The sequence below is a fragment of the Psammomys obesus genome, unplaced genomic scaffold, assembly GCF_907164565.1.
Source record: "Psammomys obesus unplaced genomic scaffold, mPsaObe1.curated_primary_1811, whole genome shotgun sequence".
Lineage (NCBI taxonomy): Eukaryota > Metazoa > Chordata > Mammalia > Rodentia > Muridae > Psammomys > Psammomys obesus.
Genome location: NW_026590715.1, coordinates 784,955 through 799,169, shown reverse-complemented (window position 1 = coordinate 799,169; position 14,215 = coordinate 784,955). Strand labels below are relative to the sequence as shown.

The 14,215-nt window shown below is 39.2% G+C and overlaps 1 protein-coding gene across 3 annotated transcripts in view; it reads right to left on the bottom strand.

The window, feature by feature from the left end:
• Positions 1-14,215, bottom strand: part of Gabra3 (gamma-aminobutyric acid type A receptor subunit alpha3) — a 305,868-nt gene that overhangs the window by 97,652 nt on the left and 194,001 nt on the right. For all 3 annotated transcript variants that reach the window (XM_055608773.1, XM_055608771.1, XM_055608772.1), the window contains one exon: positions 6,237-6,304. In XM_055608773.1, coding sequence (XP_055464748.1) covers positions 6,237-6,304 — 68 coding nt within the window. The remainder of the gene's footprint in view (positions 1-6,236; positions 6,305-14,215) is intronic.

The window sequence follows — 14,215 nt, the reverse complement described above, 5'->3', positions numbered from 1 at the left end:
GGGTATGTTGTGTCTTCATTTTCATTGAGTTCTAGAAAGGCTTTAATTTCTTTCTTTATTTCTTCCCTGACCCAGCTGTCATTTAGTAACAAGTTGTTCAGTTTCCATGTGTGTGTAGGGTTTTTGCTATTTCTGTTGTTGTTGAAGTCCAGCTTTATTCCATGGTGATCAGACAGGATACAAGGGATTATTTCAGTCTTCTTGTATCTGTTGAGGCTTGCTTTGTGACCAACTATATGGTCTATTTTGGAGAAGGTTCCATGAGGTGCTGAGAAGAAGGTAAATTCTTTTGTGTTTGGGTGTAAAGTTCTGTAAATGTCTGTGAGGTCCATTTGATTCATGACTTCTGTCAGAGATATTGTTTCTTTGTTTAATTTCTGTTTTGTTGACCTGTCCTTTGTTGAGAGTGGGGTGTAGAAGTCTCCCACTATTAATGTGTGGGGATCTATATGTGGTTTAAATTTTATCAATGTTTCTTTTACAAATGTGGGTGCTCTTGTATTTGGGGCATAGATGTTCAGGATTGTGATGTCTTCCTGGTGGAATTTTCCCTTGATGAGTATGAAGTGTTCTTCCTCATCTCTTTTTATTAATTTTGGTTGAAAGTCTATTTTATCAGATATTAGAATGGTTACTCCTGCTTGTTTCTTGGGTCCATTTGCTTTGAAAGTCGTCTTCCAACCTTTTACCCTCAGGTAATGTCTATCTTTGTGTCTTAGGTGTGTTTCTTGTATGCAACAGATTGCTGGGTTTTGTTTACCTATCCATTCTGTTAATCTGTGTCTTTTTACTGGAGAGTTGAGTCCATTGATGTTGAGAGTGATTAATGACCAGTGGCTGTTAGATCCTTTGATATTGATGTTGGCTGTGTTCATAATGTTGTGTGCTTGGTTGCTTTTTGTTTTTCTGTAGTAAGGTTAATTACTTCCTGTGTTTTCTTGACAGAAGCTAATTTTCTTGGGTTGTATTTTCCCTTCCAGTATCTTCTGTAATGCTGGATTTGTGTTTAGGTATTGTTGAAATTTGTTTTTGTCATTGAATATCCTATTTTCTCCGTCTATGAGGACTGAGAGTTTTGCAGGGTATAGTAGCCTGGGTTGACATCTGTGTTTCCTTAGGGTCTGCATGATATCTGTCCAGGCCCTTCTGGCTTTCATAGTTTCTGTTGAAAAGTCAGGTGTGATTCTAATGGGTTTGCCATTATATGTTACTTGGCCTTTTTCCCTGGCAGCTTTTAGTATTTTTTCTTTGTTCTGTATACTTCCTGTTTTGATTATTATGTGGCGGGAGGATTTTCTTTTCTGGTCAAATTTGTTGGGTGTTCTGTAGGCCTCATGTATTCTTATTGGCTTCTCCTTTAACTTGGGGAAATTTTCTTCAATGATTTTGTTGAAAATATTTTCTGGGCCTTGGAGAAGGGAGTCTTCTTTTTCCTCTATTCCTATTATTCTTAGGTTTTGTCTTTTCATATTGTCTTGGATTTCTTGGACGGTCTGTGTCAGGAATTTTTTGGATTTAACATTTTCTTTCACAGATACATCGATTTCTTCCATTGTATCTTCTACACCTGAGATTCTTTCTTCCATTTCTTGTATTCTGTTGGTTATGCTTACCTCTGTAGTTCCTGTTTTCTTCCCTAAATTCTTCCTCTCCATTATTTCCTCCATTTGTGTTTTCTTTAATTTTTCTAGTTCTATCTTCAGGTCTTGAGTTGTTTTGTTTACTTCCTTCACCTGTCTGCTTGTATTTTCCTCTTTTTCTTTTAGTTCCTTCAACTCTGTCTCTTTGATTTCTTTCAGTGATTTAATTATTTCTTCTCTGAAGGCCACACGATGTTTGGCTGCGTCTGCCCGTATTTCTTCACGAATGGCCCTAATCTGCTTGTCTTTATCTTCCTCCATTTCTTTACGGATAGCCATGATCTGTTTGGTTTTATCTTCCTCTAATTCTTTACGTATTTTATTTGTTTCCTCTATTATTCTCTTCATCAACATAGATGTAAGGTCATCTTCTTGATTTTCTATTATGCTGCATTGTTCAGGGCTGTTCGCCCCTGGATGGCTGGGTTCTGGAGATGCCATATTGCTCTGTCTTTTTTTGGTTGAGCCTTTACGCTGACCTCTACCCATTGGGCTGATTTAGGTGTTGGCTATTAGTTTCTGTGCTTCCTGGAGTCTTGAGGTAGGGAGTATCCCCTTGGCCGGGAGATGATTTTTTTCTGAAGGAGTCCTTCTCTGCTTTTTGGTTATGGTCACTGTATGGCCAGTGTTTCTCAGGAGTTGCCACTGCTCACCTCAGGTTTATAGCCCTGAGTAGTAGCTGTGGTCTATGTTAGGCAGGGGGGATCTCCTCTTACCCATAGAATTTCTCAAGACAGCTGCCCCACTGCTGGGTTTCTTATTATAAATTTAGTGTGCTGCTGCTCACTAAATTTCCATGTACAGTCCTCTTGAAGAAACTGCTAATTCCCTAGCTGTGGGGTTTTCTCCCAACAGGGAAACTCAGTCTGTTATCCTGGGGCGCACAGTTCTGACCAGGAAAGTGGGAGGTGCACTCAGCAAGTCTCTGGGCCAGAGGCTGATTGCTCTGCTCTGGACCTGGAGAATATGCACCTAGGTTGAGTTGGCCCCTGGGGGCACTGCTCTGGTCTGGAGGTTGGGTGCCTCACTCTGGACCAGAGGCTGTGTGTCTCTGTCTGGGATGGCGGCTGCAGGCATTGCTCAGGTTCAGACACTGTGGGTGCAGCCCTCTTGAAGGACCAGGGATTCCCACAGTTTTGACAGTCTAGCTAGGAATAACTGGTTGATCCTTGGCACAGTATCTGAGGGCTGCTGCAATGGCTCTCTGGCTTTTGTAGGTCTGAGGATGCAGCTGTGTGTCTCAGTGCCCTAGGGGAACTCAATAATGGCGGCAGAGCACAGCGCTCCTGCCTGCACTAGAGTCTGTGTGAGTCCAGGAAGTGTTTTGGTGCTGGGTGTCCTAAGCATTAGAGCTGCTGACCCCCTCCGCTGGGGGTTTCCTCCTGCCAGAGACATGCAGTCTGGTGCCCTGGTGCCCTGGTGCCCACAGTTCTATCTGAGGCGGTGAATCAGGCGCTCAGGCAGGAGCCTGTGTCTGGGCTCTGGGTCCGGACTGGCTCTTGGGGCACCCCCGGAACCGGATGTCTGGGTAACCTGAGGTCGGTCCCAATTGTTTCCTGCTCCGTGGGGTTATCTCTCGACTGGGAAATCCAGTCTATGGTGTTGTGGGCCCACAGTTCAGTCTGGGACAGTGACCAGACCACTCTGGCGGGTAGCTCTGGGCTGGCGACCAAGCGCCTGGTGGAACCGGGATCTCTTCCATGGTTTAGCCGGGTGAGTTAAAGCTGATTGAATCCCCCACCTTGGGGTATCCTCTCACCTGTGAAACACAATCACTTGTGTTTTATGGCCGCGAGTTCTGATTGCTGGTCACTGTGCCAATCCTGCTGTGCTGCTCCTCAGAATGAGAGTCATCCTGGTGCCGCCATCTTGCCCCGCCTTCCCCAAGTCATTTCTTGCATTCCAAATTAAACTTAATTTTCTTTTCATGTAATCTGTTGTCAGGCATACTTCAGTTCTTTTTGTAACTCATCACCAAAATCAGACTGTTTAGGATTAACTGTTATACACTACCAATCACACAGAAGAAACCTTCAAAAAGCAACAGCAATGTATTTCTTACTCAGATGAACCTTAAGCCTTTAAGAAGTCTTAAAAAGAGATGGGAGTGCTACTAAAGGAACACTGAATTTATCTGAACCAAGCATTTCCTCTTGACTAGAAAAGATCCATTCATTCTATTGCTTTAACTTAATCCTGTTGAAAAAATATAAACAAACAAAGTGAAGTAACTAGACTTGAAAAAAGAAACAACGAGCCAGGTAAAGAGACTATGTATGTGCTTCACTGGTATCTCTGCATTCAGATACTTGTTTGCATGTGTATGTCTATAGGCTCTTTAAGATAGTGTATCAGCCGTGTGCATTCTATGTGTGTTTGGTGTATATGTGTACATTTGTCTGAATTTATTTGTGGATGGTGATGAATAAGAGGCTATGGAGAAATGTGGTGTGTATGTATGTTTTAACAGTAAAATGCACGTTAAAATTTCATTTTAGAGGTAAATTTTCTTAGTCCTGAGAGAGTTTAGTAAAATACTTGTGCAGGGAGACATGAGTTTAGATCCTTAGCAACCACAATAATGGGTTAGGCATGCCATACTAAAAACAGACATACACGAAATATTGTAAGGTAGATGAGTAACATTGATTTTAACATATTTTGATAAATATTAAGATTTCCATTCCATTCCTGATCATGTTATTTAACTTTAAGCATAAGAATGAGGATTATCACGAGTACATCAGCCTGATGTACATGGTGAGTTCCAGTCCAGCCAGTGAAACATAGATGTAGGCAGTCTCAAAAATGTTCTTCCAGCAAAATTAAAAGTTTTTATTATTTGAATAAAATGTCTTCATTTCTCAGAACCCTTAGGTCCAACCCTCTTTTGCTGCTTGTGAAAATGGAGTTATCCTGATTCTCTATATCATCTTTTTTATATATCATTATACATGCCTTACAAATCATTCAACTGTATGTTTATGCAAATCAATCTGTGCATATAAGTTTTCGTTTGTTATTTATTTATGCCACTTATTTATTTTGCTAATTTTATTATTTATCTGCTAATAGTTTATTCATCTGCTAATAGTCCTTGAGTTTACATACTATACAGGAATTATTCTCATTTTGGAAAATTTTGCCAATCATAGAAGAAACAGACTGTATTTATTTATGCTTAACACAAACTGTCTTTATGCAACCTGAATTCTTATATGTATGTGACAGAAGACAGCTTATTAATAAAATATTAAATGTTTGAATTAAAAAAAAACAAACTAAAAAAATTTATTCTCAATATAAAGCCATTCAACAAAATTTTACTGAGCATCTACTAAATTACAGACACACAAAGTAGACAATGGCTTTAGGTTTTTTTAAGTATATAATCCAATATCTGATATTTAAATCTTCATCAGATTTCTTGTATACAAAAAGAGATTGGTGGGAGGAGAGAGAATTCTTGTAGCTAACTGTTCTTGTACTCCATGCTAATTATTTATAAACTTCCCTATATATAAGGACTATGCTGTAGCTCTCCCTCTGCTCAAATATATAAAAGAACCAATATGTAAAAGTGATTTAGATCAAGTTCTGGAATATTTGGTCCATTAATGTCCTCAGTGAATGGAGACTAATTACAATGAACAGCCTTCTTGGATGATATTACTGGTTACTTGATCAACAATAGTAACTATCACACTGCTATCTTCAAATGGCCAATTTGGAAAAATAGGTATGGTGCCAGAAAGTGTGAAGAGACAGTCAATTGCAGAGACAGAAATAAGCACATTTTTAAAGATATGGAAGAAGAGACAGGTACTCTTGTGTACAGTTTATGGATACAGATAAAGAGCGCACAAAAGGCAAATTTGTCCAAAAAAATTCTAGTAAGGAATTCATGGGAATAAATATCTTTTTAGAACATAGATTGGAGTTCTGCTGTGGAAAATGACAATTTATTTTCTTTTTACCTATTTCAATCATGTTTCACTCTTTTAAAATTTTATTTCATTAATAATACTTTATTCACTTTGTATCCCCCCATAAGTCTCTCCCTCCTCCCCTCCCAGTCCCACCTTCCCTCCCCCTTCTTCACACATGCCCCTCCCCAAGGCCACTGATAAGGGAGGTCTTCCTCGCCTTCCTTCTGACCTTAGTCTATCAGATCACATCAGGAGTGGCTGCATTGTCTTCTTCTGTGGCCTGGTAAGGCTGATCTCCCCTCTCAGGGTGAGGTGATCAAAGAGCACGCCAATCAGATTATGTCAGAGACAGTCTCTGTTCCCATTACTATGTAACCCACTTGGACACTAAACTGCCATGGGCCACATCTGTGCAGGGCTTCTAGGTTATCTCCATGCCTGGTACTTGGGTGGAGTATGAGTCTCTGGAAAGACCCCTGTGTTCAAATGATCTGGTTCTGCTGCTCTCCTTGTGGAGTTCCTGTTCTCTCCAGATCTTACTATTTCCCACTTCTTTCATTAGATTCCATGCACACTGCCCAACAGTTGTCCATAAGTCTCAGCATCTGCTTTGATAGTCTGCAGGGCAGAGCCTTTTTGCTTGTCACTTTTCAGAAACTGTACTTACCATGTCAGTGTCTGACACAGGGCCAAAACTGGTCACGTAGATATCTGTCTTCACTTCAGTCACTGCATCTGAGTGAAATAAAATAAAGGGGTGGGGGAGAGAATGTGTGTAATGAAACTATTTCCTTAGGTCAGAGAGTGCAATACAGATGTACTCTGAACTGTATCCAACTTGCTATTTCTGAGAAGGGACATATAACATTGTCACATATCCCGCATCACCCTACAAAACCTAATTCTCACATGTGCTATTACTTCACAATATAAGTTATGTCTATGTATAATTTCTACCATTTTAGATAGCACTGAAAAATGACAAGATTTCCCAAATGTCAAAACTTAGAGGAAGCTGGTAAAAGACCCCTAGATATATACACTTGCAGGCCTCTCACAGTGGCTTACCCTTACCTATGGTAGATTAAAATAGTGCAAAATTTAACACTCTTCCACAGCTAGAACACAGAATGGTGGTGCCAACACTTCCTTAAAACAGGAAGCAGGGAATGCCAATGTAAATAGTCCCGGTTATAGTAAGAAATAGTAAGGTGCTGGAATAATTAAGGTCTAATAATAGACCCTCCATGCCATGATGAGCATGAAATATTTACATATTGGTGTAGTGATGCCACCATACTGAACAGTCTAGGATGATGATCCCAAGGAGGACAACTGTGCAGCTATCAAATCCCATTTATTAATGAAAGGCAAACTATTTTTGGACTAAGTAACTGAATTTGGAATTAGCTGATATATATATATATATATATATACATATGCACAGACACACACACACACACACACATATATATATATACACACACATACTGTATACCACTTTTCCACTTTTCTTTGATTGCAGTATCTGGTTCGTTATCTACCTCCACACGTAAATCTAGACCTTTTGGTGGGCATCATCCATGTTTTATTTGTAAATTTTATTGTTTATTTATTTATTTAGCTTTTTTTTTAAATAAAGGGTCTCTCTGAGCAGCCTAGCTGTTCTGGAACTCTCTCTATAGACTAGACTAGCCTCAAACACAGAGATCTGCCTGCCTTTGAGGGCTGGGATTAATGTGTCATCCATGTTTTGTCCCTGTATACTATTACTTGTAAGTTACTCATTGAATACTTTTTTCAGGTTAATGGATTAAATTTCACTATATATTTTCCAAGTTAAAAATGGTACAATGTATAAGAGTTCGGTTCCCAGCACCATGGATGTCTCCCCCGCCACACACACACACACACACACACACACACACACACACATACACAAAGATACAATGTCTGTGCTACTATAGAAAAACATCTTTGACTAGTAACTCATAAACAGCATGGTTCATTATTCTGAATGCTAGGAAATCCAATATAACAGGTCAAGTGTATTTATTTGATATCTGGTGAGAATCCATTCATTATAGATGATACTCTCTGTTTCCACACATAATAGAAGGACTTAGAGAACTTATTAAAATTTCTTTTGCAGAATCACTTTTCCCATTGCAAGCCTAACTAATCAACTCCAAAAGTCCCTATATTCCAATGTTACCCCAATGGAGATTAAATGTCAAAACACAAAGTTTAGAGATACACAAACATTCAGAACAGAACAGATGATCAGAAACTGATATTGTATTTTTACAGAGTTTCTCTTCTACCTAGATTAGTTTTGTTCATGTTATTGAAGTTCAGACAGACACTCCATAGTAGTTTGTCTCAAACACAGATTAAACCAGTATAGCCTATTATAGCTCAGTAAACCTATTTCAACCTTCTAAAAACTGATAATTGCAGTAACTAAAGTCCCACTTCAGTCCGACATAGCTGACACAAGTTGACATACTACAACACTGATAACAGGAAGAAATTCTATACAATATTTGAAATATGAATGCAATCATTCCACTTTTGCTATCTACATAAGTATTTCTATACTGCCATGGGTATGCATAAGAGATGCTCTTGCACCTGTGCCATATTCACTCCATTCACATATCCACAGATTATCGCCTAAATATTATTTATATCTTCATTTCTCAGTTGTAAATTGATGTCTCATTTTTCTAAGCCATCTCTAAGGCTTAATGTAGTATGCTTCTCCTGAAGCACTGATGTGTTCAATATGCTCAAGGCCACTGCACTCATCCAAAGCCATTCCATTTTTAGAAAAGCCTATAAGTATCATTTACTAGTAATAAACACTACAATCAATTTACCAGAAGACACAATTTATTCCCAGGCTTAATTTAAAAAAAAACAAAAAACAAACATGATTCTGAGACAAGAACTATATTTTAAACAGATAGGCTCTCATTCTGAGCACAGTCTTCTCTTGAAGCTATTTCTCTGCTTGGATACATTGTGACTGGTTAACTAAGTTTGCTAGTCACAGGATCTTATGCAACAGCTTTCAGTGACTTTGAGGCAAGGTCTTAGAAAAAGGTCTTAGGCACTCTGTTCTCAAGCCAATGTACTTCCCATTTCTTCTTGACAATATCTGTGGGTAGACACATACTATAAGGATTAATTCATACCTTTACCCTAGGGCATTCTTCTGAAATAAACTCTGGAAAGATCCAAAAGCTAGCTAAGGAAAGCAGAGATTAGAAAAGAGTATAGTGGCTCTCCTGTAAGCTATGCAACTAATTCACACACACCCCTAAACAGGTTGTCTACACACACATCATACCATTGCCATTTTGCAAACTTTAGGTCTATGTTTTTTTGTCTATGTTACTCCATGTAGTGTCTTCTATCTAGAATGTTCAGGAAAACTCTAATAGCTATCTGCCTTCCTGTTGAAGACACTAAATGATAAGGTGTCACAATATGTTTTTGTAACATAGACCCAGGAGATATTTAAAGGACCACAATCACTAATAGTGTAACTTTATAACTCTATTATTGTTCTACTAGAATAAATGAGTATCTTAACTCTCACAAAGATAATACAGAATTAAGTCGATTTTAGCAGTCCAAATACCTAATCCTAGAAATAGAAGCATGGCTTCTAGAATTACCTAAACTACATTGTAAGACCTTTAATTGAAAAAAAGAAATCATGGATTCTTTCTCCAATTTTTCTGTTATCTCAGTCTTGATGAAACCTCAAAATTAACTGCTTAATACTGCTTTCAGAGGGATTCAGCTAGTGAACAGAAAGCACCATTCAGACCACTCTCCCCCTTTTTTGCACTAGTCCTAAAACAAACAAAAACAAACAAACAACAAAACACACATATAACAAAACAAAACAAAACACACTGACTCCTGGATCATCACCTTCAGCATTACCCATCTTTTATTATCACATTCCTCAATTTGTCATGTAATGCTCAACTGTAAAGCATCAACACATATTTCAAGGTGAATTCAATGATTTTGTGTTTCACTAATCCCAGACATTCTTCCAACATTTTCTTTTATTCTTCTACCAATCTAACATAATTTTTCACCTACTACAATACTCTCACAGAATGTAATGAAACTATCACTGTATCTGACTTCAGAAAGCCTCAAACAAGCTCCTTGCAAGTTCTCTCATCATGATTAAGATAGTTGTACTCGTGAGCCTTGGTTTAATTACCTAGAATACAAACCATTTCAGAGATAGTAAATGTTGAGTTTTTTTATATATTAATATATAAATTTATAATCTCCTGTTTTTTCTAGACCAGAGTTTTAAATGAGAAGCACTAAGCAAGAACTAAAAGACAGACTTTTTGCCAAAAACAAGAAATAAGCACTGATATACTAATGCAGTGGGTAAAAATAAAAGACTTCCTTGAACAAGAAGAAAATAATTCACTATCTAGAATTTTTTCTCAGAAATGTTCAATGTACTTCATGCTCTCAGTGACATTCTCACAGGTCTACAAAAGTACCTTTCTGAAATATTTTTAACCTCAGACCTTTCTACTGACATTTCTTTTTTCTGAAAGTTATGTTTTCTAAAAAAAAAACAAAAACAAAAAAAAAAACAAAAAACAAACAAACAAAAAAAAACCAAAATAAATGTTTGGAGTTATAGCTCTAGAGGAAAAGGCAGGATATATGCAGGATATATGGAACTGATAGTGGTAAGTATGAAAGAAACAGAAATACCAGTAAAGAACATCATAATAGCACATTAAAAATCAGACACTGGATCCGCTGGTGCTCGGTCGGGCCTGTGGGAGAAGCCCTCGGGCACGGCTATAACACCTTTGGTCTCTGGGGACCGAGGACCGCACAGGCTACTGCTGCTGTGAATGTGGTTCGAAATCTGATATTTTCTATGGTCTGTGGTTTGAGGTCTCATTGAAGAACAAAAATGGGAGATGCTGAAGTACGCAAGAAGATCTTTGTTCAGAAATGTGCTCAGTGCCACTCAGTGGAAAAAGGTGGAAAGCACAAGATAGGTCCAAATCTCTGGGGCCTTTTTGGATGAAAGACAGGACAAGCACCAGGATATTATTACACTGATGCAAACAAGAACAAAGGTATTATCTGGTCAGAAGCAACTTTGATGGAATATTTGGAGAACCCAAAGAAATACATTCCTGGCACTAAAATGATCTTTGCTGGATTCAAAAAGAAGAGTCAAAGTATCACTATTTGCAGATGTGATAGTATACATGAGAGACACCCAAAACTCTACCAGGGAACTCCTACAGCTGATAAACATCTTCAGCAAAGTGGCCGTTTACAAAATTAACTCAAAAACATCAGTAGCACTCCTGTATACAAAAGACAAAAGGGCTGAGAAAGAAATTAGAGAAACAGCACCCTTCACAATAGCCACAAACGACATAAAGTACCTTGGTGTAACCCTAACCAAGCAAGTCAAAGACTTGTATGAAAAAAATTTCAAGTCTCTGAAGAAAGAATTAGAAGAAGATATGAGAAGATGGAAAGATCTCCCATGCTCATGGTTTGGCAGGATTAACATAGTAAAAATGGCCATCTTATCAAAAGCAATCTACAGATTTAATGCAATTCCCATCAAATTGCAAACACAATTCTTTACAGACCTGGAAAGAAAAATTCTCAACTTCGTATGGAATAACAAGCAACCGAGAATTGCTAAAACAATCCTCTACAATAAAAGATCTTCTGGAGGTATCTCCATCCCTGATCTCAAGCTGTACTATAGCTATAAAAACTGCATGGTACTGGCATAGAAACAGAATGGTGGATCAATGGAATCGAACAGAAGACCCAGAAATAAACCCACACACTTACGGACACCTGATTTTTGACAAAGATGTCAAAACCATACAATGGAAAAAAGATAGCATCTTTAATAAATGGTGCTGGTCCAACTGGATGTCTACATGTAGAAAAATGAAAATAGACCCATACTTATCACCCTGCACAAAACTGAAGTCCAAGTGGATCAAAGACCTCAACATAAAACGAGATAACCTAGAGCCTCTGCACAGATGTGGCCCATGGCATTTCAGTGTCCAAGTGGGTTACATAGTAATGGGAAGAGGGACTGCCTCTGACATAATCTGATTGGTCTGCTCTTTGATCACCTCCCCCTGAGGGGGGAACAGCCTTACCAGGCCAAATTAGAGGACAATGCAGCCACTTTTGATGAGAACTGATAGACTAAGATCAGAAAGGAGAGGAGAACCTCCCTTATCAGTGGACTTGGGGAGTGGCATGCATGCAGAATGGGGAGGGAGGGTGGGATTGGGAGGGGAGGAAGAAGGGGCTTATGGGGGGATACAAAATGAATAAAGTGTAATTAATAAAAAATTTAAAAAAAAAGACACATTAAATCGGCTGGGAAAAAAAAAGTGGGGAATACCCTAGAACTCATTGGTACAGGAGAAAACTTCCTGAACAGAACACCAACAGCACAGGCTCTAAGAGCAACAATCAATAAATGGGACCTCATGAAACTGAAAAGCTTCTGTAAAGCAAAGGACACCATCATCAAAACAAAACGACTGCCTACATATTGGGAAAGAATCTTCACCAACCCTTTATCTGACAGAGTTTTAATATCCAGTATATATAAAGAACTAAAGAAGCTGAAAAGCAGCAAACCAAGTAATCCACTTAAAAATTGGGGAACAGAGCTAAAGAGAGAATTCTCTGCAGAGGAATATCGAATGGCAGAGAAGCACTTAAAGAAATGCTCAACCTCATTAGCCATTAGGGAAATGCAAATCAAAACAGCCCTGAGATTTCACTTTACACCCATCAGAATGGCCAAGATGAAAAACTCAAGTGACAACACATGCTGGAGAGGTTGTGGAGAAAGGGGAACCCTTCTCCACTGCTGGTGGGAATGTAAACTGGTACAACCACTCTGGAAATCAATCTGGCGCTCTCTCAGACAACTAGGAATAGCGCTTCCTCAAGATCCAACCATACCACTCCTAGGCATATAGCCAAAAGAGGCTCAAGTACACAAAAAGGACATTTGCTCAACCATGTTTGTAGCAGCTTTATTTGTAATAGCCAGAAGCTGGAAACAGCCCAGATGCCCCTCAACTGAAGAATGGATGCAGAAACTGTGGTACATCTATACAATGGAGTATTACTCAGCAATGAAAAATAAGGAAATCATGAAATTTGCAGGTAAATGGTGGGACCTGGAAAGGATCATCCTGAGTGAGTTGTCCCAGAAGCAAAAAGACACACATGGTATATACTCACTCATATAAGCATACAATATAAATTAACCCACTAAAATCTGTACATCTAAACAAACTAAGCAAAAGAGAGGACCCTAGCTAAAATGTTCAATCCCCATTCTGAAAGGCAAAGAGGATGGACATCAGAAGAAAAAGAAAATAGGAAACAACCTTGGAACCTGCTACAGAGGGCCTCTGAAAGCCAGAAGAAAACAGGAAACAACCTTGAAACCTGCCACAGAGGACCTCTGGAAGCTTCTGCAGTATAGACTGTCAAAGCAGATGCTGAGCCTGATGGCCAACTGATGGGCAGAGTGAATGGAATTTTATGTAAGAAGTGGGAAATAGTAAGAGCTGGAGGGTACGGGAACTCCACAAGGAGAGCAACAGAACAAGATAATTTGAACACAGGGAACTTCCCAGAGACTCATACTCCAACCAAGGACTATTCGTGGAGATGACCTGGAACCCCTGCACAGGTGTAGCCCATGGCAGTTCAGTGTCCAAGTGGGTTACATAGTAATGGGAGGAGGGACGGCCTCTGACATAATCTGATTGGCCTGCTCGTTGATCACTTCCCCCTGAGGGGGGAGCAGCCTTACCAGGCCACAGTAGAGGACAATGCAGCCACTTTTGACGAGAACTGATAGATTAAGATCAGAAAGAAGAGGAGAACCTCCCCTATCAGTGGACTTGGGGAGTGGCATGCATGCAGAAAGGGGAGGGAGGGTGGGATCGGCAGGGGAGGAGGGAGGAGCTCATGGGGGGATACAAAATGAATAAAGTGTAATTAATAAAAAATTAAAAAAAAAAAGGAAATCATGAAATTTGCAGGTAAATGGTGGGACCTGGAAAGGATCATCCTGAGTGAGTTGTCTCAGAAGCAAAAAGACACACAAGGTGTATACTCTCTCATATAAACATACAACATAGAATAAACCCACTAAAATCGGTACATCTAAACAAACTAAGCAAAAGAGAGGACCCTAACTAAAATGTTCAATCTCCATCCTGAAAGGCAAAGAGGATGGACATCAGAAGAAAAAGAAAATAGGAAACAACCTAGGAACCGGCTACAGAGGGCCTCTGACAGCCAGAAGAAAACAGGAAACAACCTTGAAACCTGCCACAGAGGGCCTCTGAAAGCTTCTGCAGTATAGACTGTCAAAGCAGATGCTGAGCCTGATGGCCAACTGATGGGCAGAGTGAATGGAATTCTATGTAAGAAGTGGGAAATAGTAAGAGCTAGAGGGGACGGGAACTCCACAAGGAGAGCAACAGAACAAGATAATTTGAACACAGGGAACTTCCCAGAGACTCATACTCCAACCAAGGACTATCTGTGGCG